We start from the raw sequence: 20,258 nt of genomic DNA, 5'->3' as shown, positions 1-20,258 counted from the left end.
AGTTTTGCTGAGGGGAGTTGTTGCCAGGAAAGTTCAGAATCTCAGTTTTGGATGTCTCACCTCCCCATGATACCTTGAAGGACCTGTCTTGAACAGTACAGTTCCTGTAATCCAGTGTGGTGAGAAGAATTTTGTGATTAACTGTGTCAAAAGCAGCAGATAGATCAAGTAAGATGAGGACAGATGATCTGCGGGCAGCTCTTGCAGCACGAAGGTCGTCCACTATTGGGAGGTTTCAGTCGAATGTCCTTTCCTGAAACCAGACTGAAAAGGGTCGAGAAGATCATGCTCATGGAGAAATGAGGAAAGTTGAGCCAGGACTGCTCTTTCAAGAATATTTGCAAGAAAAGGAAGGTTGGAGACAGAGCGGTAGCTGTCCAGTACAGACGGGTTTAGTGTTGGTTTTTTGAGCAGGGGAGCAATGACAGCCTGTTTGAAAGCAGTGGGAAATGTTCCTGTTGTGTGTGAAGAAATAAAGCCGTGTGTCAGTGGAGATGTTATGGTGGGCTGTATGGACTGAAGGAGGTGTGAGGGGATGGGATCCTGGGAGCAGGTGGTGGGGTGACTAGACTGGAGAGTGGAGTGAAGGAAGACAGTGTTCTGGTTTCAGAGGTAACAGCGGGTCTGGGGTTAGGGGGTGAGAGATGTTTGCTAATGGCAGCCACCTTCCCTGTGAAGAAGGTAGCAAAGTCTTCAGATGAGAGAGAAGTGGAGGGGGGAGGGGGTGGAGGATTCAGGAGACGGTTTAAAGTAGAGAATAGTTTGCGAGAGTCTGTGCAGTTGCTTACCTTGTCCTGGAAGTATCTGGTCTTTGCTGTAGTGACAGCAGCAGAGAATGATTTCAGGAGTTGAAGCGGGCACTTGGATTTCCTCCACTGCCTTTCAGCTGCTCTATGACGGGTCCTGTGGCGGCGTACCTTGTCAGAGATCCACGGCGAGGGTGGAGTTGCACGTGTTGGTTTTGAGGTGAGAGGGCAGAGTCTCTCAAGGCAAGAGGTTAGTGTGGAGCAGAGGATGTCTGCGGCACAGTTAGGGTCCCGAATAGAGAGGATGTCTGGGGGGAAAAGCTCAGAGGAAACAACAGAAGGCAGTCGAGTAGGGGAGAGGGTGCAGAGGTTGCGGTGAGATTGTGTTAAGTGTGATGTGGGTGCGTGCCAGTGGGGATAGTCTGAAATGAATAAAAGAGTGATCGGATACATGCGGGGGAATGACTGATGTGTTGGCTGTGGAGCAGTTGCGTGTAAGTACGAGATCAAGTTGTTTTTGCGTTGCGGGCGTGCTGAGAAGTGTGAGGTTGGATGCCGAGATGAAATTTTGGAAATCAGCTGTTTGTGGCTTGAGGAGGTCGAGGTTGAAGTCTCCCAGGAGCACAAGGGGCAGTTCCTCATCTATAATGGTGGATAGAGTTGTGTCTATTTCCTCTACAAAATTCCCCAGCGGACCTGGAGGACATTTTAACGGATGTGTAATAGTTACTACATGAAATTCAAAACTGGAAGTCTGTGTAGCAGAAACCGGGGTGAATCTCCATTCCTTGGAAATGAGCAAGCCTGTGGCCCCTCCCCTACCAGTGGGGCGGGGGGCATGAGAGAAGTAGGAGTCTGTGGAAAGGGCTGCAGGTGTAGCGGAGCCATGGGGGCGGATCCAGGTCTCGGTCAGTGCGAGTACTTGGTGTTGCGTTCTGCTGCAAAAGCGGGAATGAAGTCAGATTTGTTGACCGCCGACTGACAGTTCCACAGCCCGAACGAGTACTCAGGGTGACAAGACGAGGCCTGGGGGAGTGTGTGTTGTGTGGGTTGCGTGTTCAGTGTGTGTTGAATCTAGGAGGGTGCCTAGAGCGAATGACGGGAATGCTCTGGAAGCACATGATCGGCAGAAAGAAGTAGGAGAAGAACATAAGTGATTTTACCTGTTTTTGGTTTCAGTGCTCGGCTGAGTCGCGCAGGACGAGTCGCAGGTCTTTACCCAAGTGGGTCTTCACACAAGGGCTGACGCGGTAGCGCAAGAGTCGTACCCAAAGTACAGGTTAAATTGCAAAGTGGCTGCAGGTGCGGCCCACAGTGGGGTTGAATATGACCAGTTTTACAACAACGCAGGAGTGGGCGTGTAGAACTTTAAATGTTCTGAATGCATCAAGTCCCTGAGTGGCATTTACTGAACTTGCAGCAGTGGTCAAGACCGTGTATAAACTGGTGTTCCTATGACCATGTGAAATGAGCATGATGACTGGATTGGATAGAGCAAACTAAATTTTAAATGCTTGGCAAAGTTTGCAAAACGTATGTTTCTGTGCATTTACCAAGTTTAATACCTTAATAACAGCTTTAAAATATTCATGTTATACCTGTTTTGTCGACATTTCCTGACTAAATTAATATAAGTTTGAAATAATTGTGATATGTCACATCAGGCCTTTAGCTTAAAAAATGGTAATAAGCAGTTGTTAATTCTGCTATATTTCTAATGAGTTCTTCAGTGGTGGCCTAGCGGTTAAGGAAGCGGCCCCATAATCAGGAGGTTGCCTGATCCGGCAAGGTGACACTGAGGTGCCACTGAGCAAAGCACCGTCCCCACACACTGCTCCCCGGGCGCCTGTCATGGCTGCCCACTGCTCACTCAGGGTGATGGGATAAATGCAGAGGACAAATTTCACTGTGTGCACTATGTGCTGTGCTGCTGTGTATCATATGTGACAATCACTTCACTTTCACTTCACTTTCACTTTAGTAGGCTCTAATGGTCCAAACTTTAATGTTAATCTTAAATTGCGACTACCTCTGTCCCAGGTTGTACTTTATTTTCGGAGAACATGTTCTGAAGTGTGTCCTTCTCCGTCATGTTCAGGGCTGGAGAGGGATAAGTTTGACAATAAGACCGTGACATTTGAAGAGCACATTAAAGAGGAGCACAACCTCTGGCACTACCTATACTTCATTGTCCTGGTGAGGGTGAAGGACTCCACTGAATACACCGGGCCAGAGAGCTACGTGGCCCAGATGATCAAGGTGAGCCACAGTCCCTGGTGAAACCCTCAACCATACTAGCGTGTGAAATGGTTCATAGGATGTCCACATATAAATGTCTTGTTGCCTGGTTGCTAGTGGTCATTCTAGGCTCAGGTTAATGTTTGCAGAACTCTACATTCCCACTGGTAATCATTGGCTCAAGTTTAACTCTGTACGTGGCCAGTGTACATTTCTCCAGTTGTCGCTGCAAGTCGCTGAAATTCAATAGAATTCTGTGGTTGCTGGTCTCATTATCACCTCGAAATGCTCTATAGCTGTACGGCCATCCAGTCTTCTCCAGTCTCATTCTTACAAAACATATTTGGGGGTTAGATGTATTCATTTGGTAGTATCATGTGATTTATATTAGAACTAGGAAAAATAATGTAAAATCTGAACTGGTATTAAATGTGTTTGACAGTGCATTATAACATACAGAGGACATGCACTTATTTACATTTACATTACATTTACATTTACAGCATTTATCAGACGCCCTTATCCAGAGCGACTTACAATCAGTAGTTACAGGGACAGTCCCCCTGGAGCAACTTAGGGTTAAGTGTCTTGCTCAGGGACACAATGGTAGTAAGTGGGATTTGAACCTGGGTCACCTGGTTCACAGGCGAGTGTCTTACCCACTAGGCTACTAACACCACTTATGCACTACAGATTTTTTTCCCATTGAATAGTTATGATATAATGTTGCTTTGTAGTTCTCAATTTCGTCAGTTCAGTACACATCATGATCCTGACGTTCGTGTAATGTATAGATACTGACAAATCATCAGTAATGTGATTATCATTATTATCATGGACTATATAGCGATAAATTATTGTATATTGGGATTGGTAATGATCAACATTGCATGTATGCTGTGTACCCGGGTGCACTGTTATCCTGAAAGCATTAGTGAACCCAAGCAATGGCAGTCACTGATCCAGGTATTACATCTTTATCGGAAATCAGATTAAGTTCTAGTGCCATCAAGCGGCACATTTACAATGGTGGCCTAGTGCCCTGTGCTCCACAACTGAAGACGTGGTGTGGTGCCCTGTGTTCCATAACTGATCAGACATAACACATGTATCTCTGTGATAAGCAATAAATAATGTGTCAAGGGGTTTCAGACTAAAGTTTTAGTATTTAAGATTCATTGAATTGGTGTTTTTTTTTTAACCAGTAAAAACTGAAAAATACTGTAATAACAGGATGGGTTTATTAGCCATAATATTTGGTAATATTTGGATCATCTGTTATGTACCTCTGCCTGGTCCCTCAGGAGCACAACCTGGACTGGTTCCCACGGATGAGGGCCATGTCTCTGGTGAGCAGTGATGGTGAGGGGGAGCAGAACGAGCTGCGCTGCCTGCAGGAAAAACTCGAGTCCACAATGAGACTCGTCTCCAACCTGACCAATCAGCTGACGGACCTCAAAGAACAGGTCAGACTGATCCTCCACTCTTTCAGACCCTGACCGGTTGCCATTTTAATGTGTGACTTACATCTCCTGCCGTTTCAGATGACAGAGCAGAGGAAGCATAAGCAGAGGATTGGTCTCCTGGGTAACCCTGGCCACCTCAACGTCAACCCCCAGCAACCTGCTTGAGGGCTGTGCAAATTTCTGCCCTGTACACACAAATATAAGTGCACAAATACACCAATATCTACATGAAGAGTGTGGCACCGTCAAGCACGTCACTGAAATGTAAGACGTCTCCGCAGACGCTGACAATTTGTAGGTGAATAATATAGAAGGACAAAAAAAAAATTAATGCCGTCCCCTTATTTCTGTTTTTACTGCAGTATTTTAGCCTTATTTGTGGTGCAATAACATTTCCTTCTAACCTCTCTAACCTAAACATAACTTCCCATCACTGACGTTTTCTACATTAGTCACACACATGAAGGCAGGGCTCTGAAAAACGGACGACCACCCATCTAAAGTTACATCCACCTTTGTAGTATAGAAGGTTTTTTTTTTTTTTTAGACTGAGTGCATGAAGAATGTTCACCTCACCAACATCTCAACAAGTACACGGTCTTCCACATGACCAGGAATGAAAGCAGCTGGCCAGGAAGTAACAGGAATGCTAGCCATGCCCTATTTGTATAGATTAACATATTTGATTTGACATTAGTGAACATGCCCTATGCACCGTTTTTACTTCAACCAGGTACAGATGTGTTGATGTTGGGGACGTATTTCTGTGCCTTAACAGGATATGTGTGCAAGAATCTAACCAGCATCAATTACTTTAAATTTAAACCGGGGAAAAAAATGATTCCCACTGTATGATTATTTAAATCTTTAGTTAAACCTAATTGAAGACCGAAAGAATGTGTTTTTTATGGTTCTATGGTGTGCATATATTGTATTGTACTGTTAATGCAGACTTACTGTGGGACTCTGGACCATGGTTTTATATACAGGTACATTTAGCAGCACTCTCATCCATGTCAAACTGTGGCTGCCGTCTTCAGCACATTCCACACATTGGTCTCACAAACACTTGCGACAGATGCAACTTTTTTTTTTTTTTTTTTTTTATTATTAAAAATTATTTCCATGCAAGATGGTTATAGGTCCAATCAATCATCATCCCAAATGATGTAACGATCATACAATGTACATGCATTAGTCATTGGAATGATTAAGATATTTATGATGGACATTTTGTGATTCATTGCAAGACGTGTTTCTGGATACTCTTCATTTAAACAAATGCAGACCAACAACGATTTGTACACATTGGGGGGGGGAAAAAAAAAAAAAAAAAAAAAAAAAAAAAAAAAGTTTAGAACTTGAACTTTTAGAAAACACAATTATTTTTGTTTAAATCCAACATTTCATAATGATAATCGAAATTCAGCATCCTTGCAAAATATGATCTACTTTTCAATCAAAAAAAAAAAAAGTTATATACACAAAATATTAATGTGCAAAAAAACTAGGGGGCAGGGGGATTTCAGTTCCCGTTGTCCAAGTGCTGCTCTTTGTAAACAGTTTGTTTGGCTTTGATCAGCTATTACAAACCAAAACCTAAAAATTGCGTTCACAGGTAAGAGTACAATGCGCACCAAAACACACACTGCCCGAAGATTTAAGTATAAAGACATGCACATAATATTTCTCTGAGAAGAGAAAAATTCTCATTTTCTGAGTTTATCCAAGTAATTCCTCACAAATCTGAGTGCTTTATATGCTGTGGCACTTGTACACACACACACACCCCATGAGAAGGGTTCATTACCACTGATTAAACTGGATTCCAGTTAGCTATTCTCATAATGATGAATAAAGAAATTAGAAAAACTTAAAAATCATAAAAAAAAAACACATCTGGAGTGATGTCAGGATTGCCACTGGTTCCGCCATAGTGGGAATAAGAGTGCCTGCACATGCTCGGTCTCACTGGTGGGCGGGAACTGTGAGCAACGCTTCCTCCGTAGGCCGTGAAATGTCTACATTCTGTTAAAAGTCAGGGGGGGGGGGAAATAATTAATAAAACGGTTCAAATAATGGGTTGAGTGAACATTTAGGCCTGAAAACCAAAATCTGTAACGTGTGCTGTGGACCTGACCTCTGGTTTATCCCGGTGTGTATTTACAGCCTCCACATTGAGAAAGATTGACTCCACTTTACAACCTATGCACAGTGAGATATTGAGCAAAAGCCTGGTAAATATTAAATACCATGGAATGACGAACATCATTACTACATCGAACAGTAGTACTACATCAGAAATAAAAATGAAGTGTAAAAGAACTCAATGCAGTCATATACTTTTAAAACTATTTTAACAATCACAAACAAAACAAACAAACAAACAAAAAAAAAGGATTCATTTTGTCATTTCTAATCAACAGTGGAAAAGTTGTGATTGACCCTTGAGTACTTTAAAACATACTTTTAGTTTTGGTACATGTTTATACTCAGTATAATTGAACTGATAAGTATGCACACTGTGCCTTCGTCTTCAGTAATAGGTCACATCCACGCCAGACTACCTTTGTCCTTAATAAAGTCAAGTGGCACTTAACACCGATCATTGGGAAATGTGGTCTGATAAAGAGTCTTGAGACGTGGCAAGAAATATCAAAGGGGAGCAAATAACTTTGAGACGAGACGCAGATTCTCACCATAAGCCACTGGTGTCAGCTTTAAAACTGTGTGCAGAGGGCACTTCAGATAGGGCAGCTCCTCTGGGAGAGAACACAGGACAGCATTACACGCTGAAGTGCTGATATGCAACCGCTACATACATGTACGAATTAGTTGCAGTCAGTCAGTATGTGTCCATAGATCAATGTTTTCTTAAATTCTTTTTAAACATCTTTTGTAATACATCTCATTAGGAAATTCCTGTAAATTCTGTATTAGTAACTGGTAACCAGTATTAGCCCCGTTGATCCCTTGTACAGATGCACAGTAGAATTTAAGGTCGAACCTGCACTCTTATCCAGGAAGTACGCCAAGAGGCAGCGCATGACGGCCTGGTGACAAATGACCAGAACGTTCTCCTGCCTCTCCAACTCCATAATCACGGGCTCCAGCCGCTGTACCAGGTCCTCATAGGACTACACACACGCACAGAAAAAATAAAATTCAGAAAGTGTGATGGTATTTCGGTCTGTTGGGAAACTGCAAGTTGTTCAACACTCCTCTCATTTCAGAGGAATTGCAAAAAAAAAACATTCTGTTCTGGGACATGTTACACTGTCTGATGCAACAGTGAAGCCAAGTAGGTGACAGATCAGTCTTTGACTCATAACCTGTATGTTCTTGAACTGCCACAGCAACATGTTTTTGCACCTAGCTACCAGTTCTGCGCCACAGCAGGGTCAGCCATCGCTTTGGCATAAATAAACCATTCATCATCTTTCCACAACAGGCAGGGGGTCATTTACTTAAATTGTTTTTTTAAGTGGTTTCCACAAAAAGAAGCTTCAAGCTGCCCGGAGTGAAAAACATTTGGTTTTATTTGGCCTGAGGAAATATTGGACGGGTCCATGGCTTAAGCGCATGACCTATGTTTTAGAGGAATATATATTTAAAGAGCTGGCCAGCCGGTTCGTACACACCTCTCCTTTAGGGTAACGGTAGCGGTATTTGTCCTGATCTCGCAAAGCAAACTCCAACGGGAAATGTTCCTGAATCTCTTCATACATCATCTCTTCACACACTCCCTATGAAAGAAGTAATAAATCATGAAAAACAGATTAACCACCCAGTTTGGACATTTAATTTACAGCACGTTTCTATTTCTATGGCCACTATTTCGCTATTGGGGCAGTTGATCGCCTTGCGACTAAGGAAGCAAACTCATTACTGACAAGTTGTGGCTTCAAATCAGTCAATGTGCCACTGAGGTCCCCATGATCAAAGCACCATCCCCACACACTGCTCCCTGGGTGCCTTTCATGGCTGCCCACTGCTCACCAAGGGTGACGATGGGTTAAATGCAAAGGACACATTTCATTGTGTGCTGTGCAGCTATTGATTACCTGAATTTACTATTAAACATTTCCTACGTTACAAGTGTTATTATTAGGTCATTTATCAGTGGTTATAAACTTGCTTAACATTGCTGAATAGTTTATTATTAAATGTTGTTTCACTGTAAACCAATCATCTTAAAAACAAGTTAAAAAAATTGGCCTAGACATGAATCTGTGCTTGTTCAGCATTGTACATTACATTTTTGTGCAATTATTCAAACCCAATTATTCAATTGGGTTTTAATGTTTTTTCAGTGGCGGTAACTCACAGCATCAATCTCATTGAGGGCTTTCCACTGCTCATAGGGTACAGCCAGCGCCTCAGCCGTCTGGATGGTTCGTTTCATCTGACTGGTCCATACCTTCAGATCCTTAATATTTTGTTCCTGTATGAAGTGGCCAAGACTCTTTGCATACTGGATAAAGAAAACAGAAATAAGTCTGATCAATCAATACTTTCAACATTTTAATTAATGTGCCTATTTTCAAACTTGTCACAAAGAACATGGTCATGTGACTAAAAGAACAGGTTAGCACACCTCTTTCCCACGACTCGTAAGACCAGAGTCTCCACCAATGCGGCCTCTAACGTTGAGGTCGCTCTCGCCATGGCGACAAAGGTAGATGGAACGTGGTGTGATGTGGATGTTCATAAGGTAATAGACAATACGGCTCTGAATGTGGTCCAGGACACGGTTTACCAGATACCGTCGCCCCACATCCATGATCTTTATGTAAGACAGTTCCCTGTGGAGAGATGAGCAAACAAATGTGTTGACAAAAAAAAAAAAATTCTGTAACAAAAAGTCTGATATTCAGGCAAGTATGATATATTAAAGTTCCCACATTTAGCATACAGTACTGTACCCTGACAGACAAGTACTGAGGTTATTAGGGGAAAAGACATTTTGGTTTAGGGTCTAATGCAATTCTACCCATTTTAATCCAGCCTGATGGCAATTATTATATCTGATATGATAACTCTCTTGGCCACTGCAGTTTTAAAGACTGACCTGTCTAGGCCTTCATCCAGCGGCTGGTAAGAGTTTTCGTAGCACTTAATCCTCTTCATGAAGTCAGCAACAGCCTCCTCAGTGTTACAGTCAATATAATCAGGACTTCCCAGCTTCACTTGCTGCACACAGGAAGAAAAAAATGGAGTACAGATCTGCACCTTCCTGTCTGGGTTGTCCGTAGCCTACAATCTCAACCACAATCTCCAAAACACACACACACACACAAGCTCTACCAAACAGCACTTTCAATAAACAGTTAAAAATCCATGTTTAACACTCAAAACCACTCACCACAATGTTCTCAGCAATAACATCTGGGTCTTCACACACTGACTCGACAAAAAACACCTGAGATGTGAAGAGAGAGTTATGTTATACTCACAAAGTGAAAAGAAAAGTTCCTACAGAAGCGCCATACATGGACACAAAGGAAGGTTCTATATGGGAATCTTTATCCAATGTAGACGCATAATTAAGTGTGTGGGAGCACAAACACACACTCACCTTAAATCCATTCTGTTCAGCAAACCGCGTGATTGTGTCTCTCCTCTCTCTTGTCGTATTTGTAGCGTCAAACACCTGCAAGAGGAACGTTGAAGTTGAACGATTATTTGAAATCGGTGAGTAAAAGCTGCACCCGGCCACCATGGCAACTCACCGCCACCTGTCCTCCTTCCATGCACAGGTACTGTCTGACGTCATTCAGAGCAGACAGGGCGCACTGCCTGTCAATCACAGAGCGAAGCGATCAGCAAGCTCAGAAGGCCGTAATTCCTACATTCAACAGGCACAATACCGTACCTCCTAATCTTCAGACCCTCTTCGTTATCTGGGCGGAAAAACTCAAAGTTCTTGTAGATTTTCAGGCATTCCCGGCGGTATTGTCCCACATTAAACTCTATAAAAAAATAAAATAAATAAAAGGCAGAAAAGCAAAACTGTTAAGTAAATAGTCAAAGTCTCAAAGTTAGGGGACGTTTGGGAAGGTCCGGGATACCTTTTGTGGGAACACCAATCCAGTTAAGGTATCGCGTGAGCTTCTTCGAGATGTACGTTTTACCTCGAGCTGGCAAGCCCACCATCACAATGAGCGTGGGACAGTTGGTCATACACACTGCAGGGCCGAGAGAGAGAGAGAGAGTCAGGTAGAGAGACACTGTACTGCGTTTAACTCTACTACAGCCAGCAGTACAAGAGGTGGGGGTGGGGGGTGTGTGTGTGGAGAAACGTACGGACAACAGGAACAGAGGGAATTATGAGGGGGAAAAAAAAAAAAAAAAAAAGAGAGAGAGCGAGCGAGCAAGCGGACATGAATGGTGTCATTGTATCGGCCTAAAGGGACAAGCACAAATGTGGCTTTCATATGAGAGATCAGGCAGTCGCTGCTAAGAAAAAGACACCGATATAAAAGAAACTATTTTCCCCAACATGCTGCTTTTAAACCACTTGCAACCTGAACGGCATGGTTCAAACCATGCCTCCTACTTGCATTTAACTCGAGCCTCACTGAAACAGGTGCAGGTCACAGAGAGGGCAGCAGGGGTCAGTGGAGGAAGACCTCTGCACACTTCCTGCAGAAGCTTCAGTGCAGCTCGCCAATCACAGAAAGGCTTGCAGCAACCAATCACTGACTGTTCGCAAACACCATACGGTCAAAGCTAACAAGGAAACCGCTGGGGTCGCAAACAAAGTGAACATTCTGACAGTGGACTTGGTCGAGAACATGATCAAACAATCTGACCAAAAAAAAATCTATTCCAACTCCGCTGCCTAATGGAACTTTTCCCTCCTGATGGATGTGAAGAAAAACTGCAGGTTGGTGGTGTGGTCACTTTTACCACTGCACAGCCAATTTATTTATTCAATTAAATAATAATTAAAATTCAAAAGCAGACTTCAGTATTCTGGATGCAGTGAACTGCTGATAAAATCCTCTGACAAGTCTACACTGCAGCACTAAATATCTGGCAGTAGCTGCTACTTGCACAGTTGTGTTGTGGTGTCTTCTTAAGAGACTCTGTAACCTCCTTATTATATTTAATTAACATGACAATTACTTGAACTCTTAATGAATCCTCAAGAGGGATTTGCCGATCTGTAGTTAAATCTGGGACACAGTAGGTTTAACAAATTAAACCACAGCGTGCATGGAGAGTAACTGTAGAGTAAATTTCAGGCTTCTCTGGGAATATGATTAAAAGCGAAGACCAATATTCTGACAGGTCAGAGCTTTCACTGTGGATCCACGTGTAAGACATTAAAGCAGACCAACTGTTTAAAATGCACAATGGTAAATTATGACCACTACTACTACAATTACTAGGGTTGCACGAATTAACCAGTTTCCCCAAACATTGGGGAGGGAAAAAATTTCCACATATACAAAATACCCCAAGCGGAACATGGGAGAAGGCCAACGTGAGACAACAAACAACAAACACTACTTCATATCAACCTAGGAAGTCCTGTGTGGGAATATTTTGGATACCCAAAAATGCTAAAGGAGAAACCCATTACCGTGACACATTTTCACACAACCAATACAAATCAAAGCATCGAAGCAATCCAGTGGAAAGGGTTACTGTGTGCTAAAGCTGCAAAGATTCTCTACACGAGAGACGCGTTTTGTGGAACAGTGGCATAAAATATGTATATTTACAATAGAATGGAGTAAAAGGCAGCATTCTAACTGCCAGAACCCAGTTTTTACAGTGTTTCATTGTTTTAAAAATAAATAAATAAAAAAATTGCACGATCCATGAAAAATGTGGACAACACTAAAATCATTTAGGCATGTGGTGGCGTAGGCTGCTGATTAGGGGTGTGTATCGGCCGCTATAATGACATTCACTCGATCTGTCGTTCAAAGTACCCAGCCGTACAGCACCATCTACAGGAGTGGAGGTTGTAGTCGCATGCTGACCTCAGTAAAGAAAACGCTTGACAGCACAACCCGGTGGAGTAAATATGTATACAGAAATATCGATAATTGATGTCCCTTAATCGATACAATAATACAACGTAAAATATAGTGATGTATTGCTGTATTGATATTTTCCAACACCCCTACTACAAATTGAAGATTTCAGTTTGCTTCCTATTTGTCTATAAACAAGCATTACGTTTCCTTCTCTGGCCGTCTTATAGCCTGTTTGCATAGGTTCTCAAACGTCAACTAATGTTGACAAGTTTAACATCCTTTTATCTTTTTTTTTTCCTCCATCACTGCATTTTAATTAAGGATTCTGCCAGCAACCAATAAAAATCCATATAATGTGTTAGTATGATTTAGTTAGTCACAATACAGTTAGGAAAGGAATTCACATAAAATAATCTAGATAATTGTGAAACCGGGCTTATTTCTCTGACTATAATTGTACCAAAATAGTGCAAAAATAAGTCTAACTACTATGCTGGGATTTGTGAGTAATATTACACTGTGGACCCAGTTCAGAAAACATCCGTGTGAGAATAAAAATGTATACACAGACACATCACATCGTACTGTGACACGTGAACAAGCGAAGGTCAGTCTGAATAAACAGTTTAATTATACCGTTCGAGAACCAAAATCAGTCTCCTACTCCAGGGGTCCCCAATGCAGTTCCGCCTGACAATGTTTCAATCACACGTTATTAGGTTGTTAATGATCACTTGGTGCTAATTAAAACTGTTGTTGGAAGAATCATTCCATACACACACACACACACACACACACACACACACACACACACACACACACACAATCAATTATGTACTGGGCCGATTGAAGCATACTGTAACTCTCTCATGCCATTTGTACACCTCGTTCCTCCAATGTAATAAAACCACACTGTGAATGTGTGTTGCATTAGTGGTTCATCTCACTGCTCATCATCAGTCTGAGGTGCCGAATCAAACTTAAAACCAAGTTTCTGATTTAAACGAAGTGTCCATCCCAGATCAGAATACAGATTCCTACATCGCGGACTGACACCAGCACACAACTTTTTCGCAAGAAGTACATCGCATGACATGTATACACAGTCACCCCGGTTTTCAAATGTTAGAGCTATGTAAAAAAATATATGATTTTTTTTTTTTATTATTGACTGCACGTGATGAAACGTAATATTACCATAAAAAGCGCTAATAACGAACGACGGAAAGGCATGTCCCACAACAAACATGCCCGGTTTCATTTTAACTTCCGCTTTGAATATAAATGCTTTCATTTTCAAAAAGCTCCAAAAGACGCGGATTCCGCCCTCACGTGCTGCATCCTCGGGATTAATTAGATGAACCGGAGGCGAAAGAAAATGACGCAATAGACCCTCACGACGAGACGAGTCTGCTGACGACGCAAGAAATAAATAAATAAACATTTGTAAGTAGGTAAAATGCCCGAAATTGAATTTCTCTCGCGTGTCCCACGCTCGGAGGGGACCGGCGCTCTGCTGGAACCGGCCAAGTGGCTGCAGACTCACCCTTCCTCTGAGAAATGTGCTTCTCGGGCAAGCCGTTCTTATAAGGCATCCATATTTTCCTGAGCGGGTTTTGCGTGAGTTCGCGAGGCGATGTTTCCATCGGCATGTCCTCTGTCGATGTCATCATTCTCGCCGTCGTCGTCGTCATTATCATCCCATCCGCAGAATCATGACCGGGTGCGCGCCGCCGCGACACCGTAAGAGCCGGTTCCTCACTGCCGATGTCATATGGGCTGAGAGGGGTATAAAAACCCCGCTACCGTAATCCCCGCAAGCAACGCGCACCCCACTTTTCAACAAAAGCCTGAAATTATGCCTCACAGCATGCTGAATCTATTCGCCTGATTACTATATTCGTAGCAATAATAATAATACGATTTTGAAAAGCATTCTATACTCACTACACACTATTTTTTGTTTTATGTACACTATGTGGTCCTGTTTATAAGCGTTATTGTTTTAAAATTTGTATTGTGTATGTCCGTAAATGCGATATTAATTGTAAGTTTGTACCGTTTCCCCTCATTATGCTGTTCTATCTCGTGTGGTTCTTTACTTTGTACTCTGCGTGGTGGGTGTGAGACCAAATTCCCCGTGTATGTGTGTTAACGTACAAACAGGACGTATAAACCTGATTCTGAAAACGCGCTATGTGTTCTTTTTTTTAGCGGCCAAAACATTTTTCTACACAGAGCGCCTAATAAATGTCGATACAGAACAAACGGATCTTGCAGATACGGCGTTTGTGTGTTTTCTCACAAGTTTTCTAGTAATCTTGCAATCTTACATTTGTTAACTAAAAAAAAATTGTAACTATTCACATTAGCAACTTTTCCGGACATTGGTGTTATTCTTGCTGACACTGCAATCGCCTTAAAATTACCGTAATGGACGGGGCGGTTTTAAGAAAATAAGTTGCGACACGAGGGGCCCCCGACTTAACGAAAGAAGAAGAAGAAGAAAAACAGCAGAGAACAGGCGTCTTCAGCCGTTCACATGCAATGCACATGGCTTGCGGGTGCTGCGGAGTCCTTGGCCAATCAGAAGCCCGGACAGCGGACCAGTCGACCAATGGCAGGCCAGGCGGCCCGATGGGGGGAGGCATGCACAGCGGAGGGGCACGAGAACGTAAACACCGTGGCTGTACAGGACACCGCGTGATGTAATACATTTGAAGTAAAGAAGCAAAAACATGATTCTATATACACACACATATATACGGTACAGGCCAAACCTTTGGAGACACCTTCTCATTCAACGTGTTTTCTTTATTTTCATGACCATTTACATTGGTAGATTCTCACTGAAGGCATCAAAACTATGAATGAACACATGTGGAGTTATGTACTTAACAAAAAGTGGAGACCTGACCTCCACAGTCACCGGACCTGAACCCAATCGAGATGGTTTGGGGTGATCTGGACCTCAGAGTGAAGGCAAAGGGGCCAACAAGTGCTAAACACCTCTGGGAACTCCTTCAAGACTGTTGGAAAACCATCTCAGGTGACGACCTCTTGAAGCTCATCGAGAGAATGCCAAGAGTGTGCAAAGCAGTAATCAGAGCAAAGGGCGGCTATTTAGAAGAAACTAGAATATAAAACATGTTTTCAGTTATTTCACCTTTTGTTGTTAAGTACATAACTCCACATGTGTTCATTCATAGTTTTGATGCCTTCAGTGAGAATCTACCAACGTAAATGGTCATGAAAATAAAGAAAACACATTGAATGAGAAGGTGTGTCCAGACTTTTGGCCTGTACTGTATACGTGTGTTTGTTCATTTATTTAAGCTTTTGAGTGAGGTGATCATGCCACAGTCAGATTTTCATGACCAGACTGTTTTATAAAGTCAGCAAAACTACCACATTACTATCACTGGGATCGCTGAAAGTTTGAGAAGACAGTTTCCAGCTGTGAGCAGTTCCATCAGCAACTGTACTTCACGTTCCACCTGAGATCCATTACACACCTACACTGCCCCCTTGCGGTTGCATGCATCAAACACAACGATCCGCTTAGATACACCGATCAGCCGTAACATTAAAGGAAACAACACTGATCATCTCATGGCGCCTGGTCTGAGATGATTTCACACTGTCTCATCAGCAGCTGCTGTTGGGTTTGAACCTGAGACTTTGTGGTCTTCTGGTCCATAGGTGAGTGTGAAGGAAAACTTGTGTGTGGGGACGGTGCTTTGCTCAGTGGGACCTCAGTGGCACCTTGGTAGTTCGGGATTTATTTCCTTACCCTCTAGGCCACCACTGCCCTAAATCTCGTTGCCCTGTTGTACTAAGTATGAGTATAGATTTTACACTTTAAACAAAGATGTAAATTACCATTATGGGTCACATAGTGTTTTCATCAACAAACCTTTTTGACATGACTGAAAAGAGACAAGATGTAAATGCTGGTCATGTGACCATAACTATAAGGAAATATAACATATTATATTGTTGACGAATAAAAATGAGTTTTAATGAGTTTTTCGCAAAATAAAAACTGAAATCTCTATTTATTTTCAATGACGAAAATCGGTTGAGATGTTATCATAAGGCAGTATTTCTTTTTCCCTTTCGGTTGCTGATGGCTGGGAGAAAAAGATGAAGTGAAGCGAACAGGGAGAAATGTGGCCACTGTAATGGATGTAGAGTATTCTTGAATCTACAAGGTAACAACAATATAACACTAAGATAATTGTTTTAATTGTGAAATGAGTTTGACTGTTGTACCTTCTACAAGGTACTTGTACTATACTGACTGGGTTAAATAGAACTGCATTACTAAAAAAAGAGACTAAAATACAATTTTATTTACTAAAACTTGACTAAAATGTCATCAGTTTTCATTGAGTAAAACTAGATTAAAATAGTCATGGATAATTCTGACTGAACTAAGATTAAAATGCTCAGACATTTAGTCGACCTAAACTTGACTAGACTAAAATGAGTATGGATGTGAGTAAGACTAATAAAAACTAAAATGGCCGCTTGATGCAAAGACGAGACTAAAACTAAAATGAACCCTTGTGCCCTATTCCTAAGGACTTTTCTCATGTAGTCTTTGTGTACAAAAATGTACACGCTGTAAAATTCTAAATTATTGAATATTTGATCATCTTGTAAAGGGCTCAAGTTGATTAAGTGATTTTTGAAAATTGATGTTCAAGGATTTTATGGCAGTTTTTATGTGTGCATATTTTTGTACACAAAGAGTGCAAAAAGGTATTATTTACTAATTACCAGTATGGCCTCACCCGCCTACTATATCTACAAAATTCCTTTTCGTGTGTGTTTTTTTAATAAATAATCAATGATTGAAATTATTAAACTGATATTTAAAGAGTTAACGCTTGTGCCCTCTTCTGGCATTTTTGTATGTTTTGTCAAGATTTTTTTTACTTGACGATCATTCTGGCTTAGAGCTTGTGGCATGAATTTCTGTAGGAAATCTTATTTTTAGCCAAATATTTGAAATCCAGTGTTTTTTACTCTTAGATGTCATCCATACTTTTAGGATGCATTTTGGCACCTCTGGCACTCTCCGTGTACAAAAATGTACATTTTTCATAAATCGCTTGAGCCTTTTACAAAAACATTCAATTATTTTCAGGATTTAACCCCTTAAACGCCAGTTTAATCATCGGAATCATTGATTATTTATTACAAATAATTAAACGATAAATATTTTCCATATAATAAATAGTAGGGAGATAGTATGCAATGGTTATAATTTGAGTATTGGTCATATCAAATATCAACAAAAAGTTGATTTGATTGCATTAGTAGTTTTTGTGCAGTCTCAAATAATGAGTCACAAAAATGTATGCGCACCCAAATGTGCCATAGAAATGGTTGTACATCATTATTTTTTCACTTTTTATCATAAATCACTTCAAATGAACCTTCAGAAAGGTTTAAAAGAAAATAACAAAAAGGACGAATTTGTGAATATTTTACAAGGTCTACAAATTGTGCGTCCCTACTAACACACGGGGTCGCTGTTTGACGCCACACTGACGGCGGGTCCATGCGTGGAGAACGTAATTGCTCGCCACTCCCACTTTTAAAATGAACGAAAAAACAACAACAACAACAACAACAACAACAACAGCACCGGCCGGCTAATCTGGCACACGTCCCGTTGTTCACTGCAGAGGGACGACATAAGTCGATGTGCATAAGTCATTAACCCGTGGCAACCTTTCCAAAGACTTACATTTACATTTACGGCATTTAGCAGACGCCCTTATCCAGAGCGACTTACAATCAGTATTTACGGGGACAGTCCCCCCCTGGAGGGTTTGACTTAGGGTTAAGTGTCTTGCTCAGGGACACAATGGTAGTAAGCGGGATTTGAACCTGGTTCTTCTGGTTCATAGGCGAGTGTGTTACACACTAGGCTACTACCACCCCTGTTAGCTTAGCTGTTTTGCATCCCATAAGACGCGGCATTACACCCTAATGTGTTTGTGGTTGCGAGCATTTGCTTTTATTTGCTCAAGATGAAATGTATCGGAAGCGTCGTGTTATTTCTGGATCTTGGCCATTTTGCTACTAAAACCAGCGATTCCCTCATTCTGTCGGCGGACGTTAATTCATCTCTCTCTCTCTCGCCATCATGTGGGACAAACAAGTCTTACGTAACAGCCTCCTCTGCCTCAGGCCATTTTCTGCCACACATCACACTCTTGACAACATCTCCCTCCGTTCAAAATGACATTCGTGCCGCCCCGTACGCGCCGAATGCGCCATTCCTCACAAACCGGGAGGAAAAACGCGTTCGAACGCAACAGCACGGCGCAGACGGGAACGAAAGCAGGACAAATGCACGTCAGACGCCGCGAACGCGATTGGGTGAATGGGGATGAACTTTCACACAGTTTCCAGCTCTCGGGGAGGGGAGGGGCGAGAGAGAGGGGGCGAGAGACATCGAGAGAGAGTGGGAGAGAGAGGGAGATTAAAGAAGCCGCATGATGGACTCTGCAGTCGGAAATAAGCACGAGAAATCTGGAAACGCGTCGCATCGCGTCACAGACCCGCTAACGCGGACAGAAAGCCGACGAGCCCACGCCAGGAAAACGGGCGTCTGGTGGAATGGCGCGCGTCGCGCACCACCGTCGTGAAAAACTGCGTTTAACGCGGATCAATGAAGTGCTCAAATGTTACCAACACCACTGACGTGTATTTACGTCCCCGCTGCGCGGGAGGCAGGTGCACGTTTATCGGGCTTTTCGTGCACTGACATCAGCACGGGGGCAGATTAAAGCGAACATTAGGGCGAATATCGGAATACAACGTTGTTGCTGTTGTTGTTGTTGTTGAGACGCCCCTCCGCCCGATCCTATTCGGACCCGAAAATGCTCCGGGGACGGACGCCGCCGGCAAATCGCCGAGATTTCGGCTTCGCACACGATCAGAATGACTTTTGCGAACTGATTATTGATGACGTCAAATAAACAGCTCGGCTGAGGGAAACGAGTGAAAGTTCCAGCGTTGTAACTACACGTCGTATTAACCCCCCTGCCGAGCAGCGCCGTGCGTGTTTATTCCAGTCAAATAAGTTAGCATGACGGCTAACGACTGGCGCCATAAACGCGTTGCATTAAAAAAAAAAACATCGCAATTTGCACGTCGCGACGAGGGCACCGACTTGGAAGATTTAGTTCGCCGCGCCTCGCTCGTTTCAGTGCTCATCTTGTTCTCCGCTGAGAACTTACAACCAGGCAACTTGTTTACTTCCTGCACCCCCTACCTGGCCGATCCCTCCGGCAGCGCTTGGAGCCCCTCATCGCGGCGTCTCTGCGGAGGACGGAGGTTGTCTCTGGCCGAGACGTGCAGATGCGCGTCCGAAGCACGGCGGCGACACCCACCTGCTCCCGGTCTCGGCGCAGAGGACACGACTGGGGACACAATACCACTGCTACCAATATCACGCTGCTCTTTTTGTTGTCGTCGACGCCGTGTTGCTTTTTACAGTTTTCAAACCGAAACGGGCAATCTTCAAACACACAAACACACACACACATGCACAGATATGCACACGTGCGCACACACGCACACAGGCACAGATATGCACACGCACACACACATGCACAGATATGCACACGTGCACACACTCACACAGGCACAGATATGCACACGCACACAGGCACAGATATGCACACGCACACACACAGATATGCACACGTGCACACACTCACACAGGCACAGATATGCACACGCACACAGGCACAGATATGCACACACACACACACATGCACAGATATGCA

General features: G+C 42.8%; 2 protein-coding genes across 4 annotated transcripts in view; one reads left to right on the top strand and one right to left on the bottom strand.

Annotated features, from left to right (window-relative positions):
• Nucleotides 1-5,770, top strand: part of itpr1a (inositol 1,4,5-trisphosphate receptor, type 1a) — a 33,689-nt gene extending 27,919 nt beyond the window's left edge. The window contains exons 57-59 of one of the 2 annotated variants that reach the window (XM_028998665.1): nt 2,845-3,005; nt 4,289-4,450; nt 4,529-5,770. In XM_028998665.1, coding sequence (XP_028854498.1) covers nt 2,845-3,005; nt 4,289-4,450; nt 4,529-4,615 — 410 coding nt within the window. In that variant the 3' untranslated portion in view covers nt 4,616-5,770. The remainder of the gene's footprint in view (nt 1-2,844; nt 3,006-4,288; nt 4,451-4,528) is intronic. The other variant, XM_028998666.1, reaches the window with a different exon arrangement.
• Nucleotides 5,771-5,777: 7 nt separating this feature from the next.
• On the bottom strand, nt 5,778-20,066 carry LOC114800842 (6-phosphofructo-2-kinase/fructose-2,6-bisphosphatase 4-like). Of its 2 annotated transcripts, none has more exons than XM_028998667.1 (14): nt 19,742-20,066; nt 10,522-10,638; nt 10,326-10,422; nt 10,183-10,249; nt 10,029-10,103; nt 9,816-9,872; nt 9,522-9,643; nt 9,048-9,255; nt 8,778-8,924; nt 8,092-8,196; nt 7,458-7,587; nt 7,150-7,212; nt 6,591-6,655; nt 5,778-6,478 (listed from the first exon to the last, which is right to left on the bottom strand). In XM_028998667.1, exons 1-14 carry the CDS (start codon nt 20,013-20,015, stop codon nt 6,419-6,421), a joined length of 1,587 nt encoding a protein of 528 aa, XP_028854500.1. In that variant the 5' UTR covers nt 20,016-20,066; the 3' UTR covers nt 5,778-6,418. The 2 variants fall into 2 exon arrangements, with proteins under 2 accessions (XP_028854500.1, XP_028854501.1); XM_028998668.1 differs by lacking the exon at nt 19,742-20,066 and adding an exon at nt 13,991-15,199.
• Nucleotides 20,067-20,258: the final 192 nt, after the last annotated feature.

Source organism: Denticeps clupeoides, chromosome 12 (assembly GCF_900700375.1).
Source record: "Denticeps clupeoides chromosome 12, fDenClu1.1, whole genome shotgun sequence".
Taxonomy (NCBI): Eukaryota; Metazoa; Chordata; class Actinopteri; order Clupeiformes; family Denticipitidae; genus Denticeps; species Denticeps clupeoides.
This window is presented reverse-complemented; position numbering and strand designations above follow the sequence as displayed.

Excerpts from the sequence above, each read along its gene's own strand:
- LOC114800842 (XM_028998667.1), bottom strand. The coding sequence starts at position 20,015 with ATGTGTGTGTGTGTTTGTGTGTTTGAAGATTGCCCGTTTCGGTTTGAA. Across the intron at positions 10,250-10,325 it reads GAGGGTCTGAAGATTAGGAG|GCAGTGCGCCCTGTCTGCTC; the intron begins GTACGGTATTGT and ends TGTGATTGACAG. Across the intron at positions 7,588-8,091 it reads ACCGTTACCCTAAAGGAGAG|TCCTATGAGGACCTGGTACA; the intron begins GTGTGTACGAAC and ends GCGTGTGTGTAG.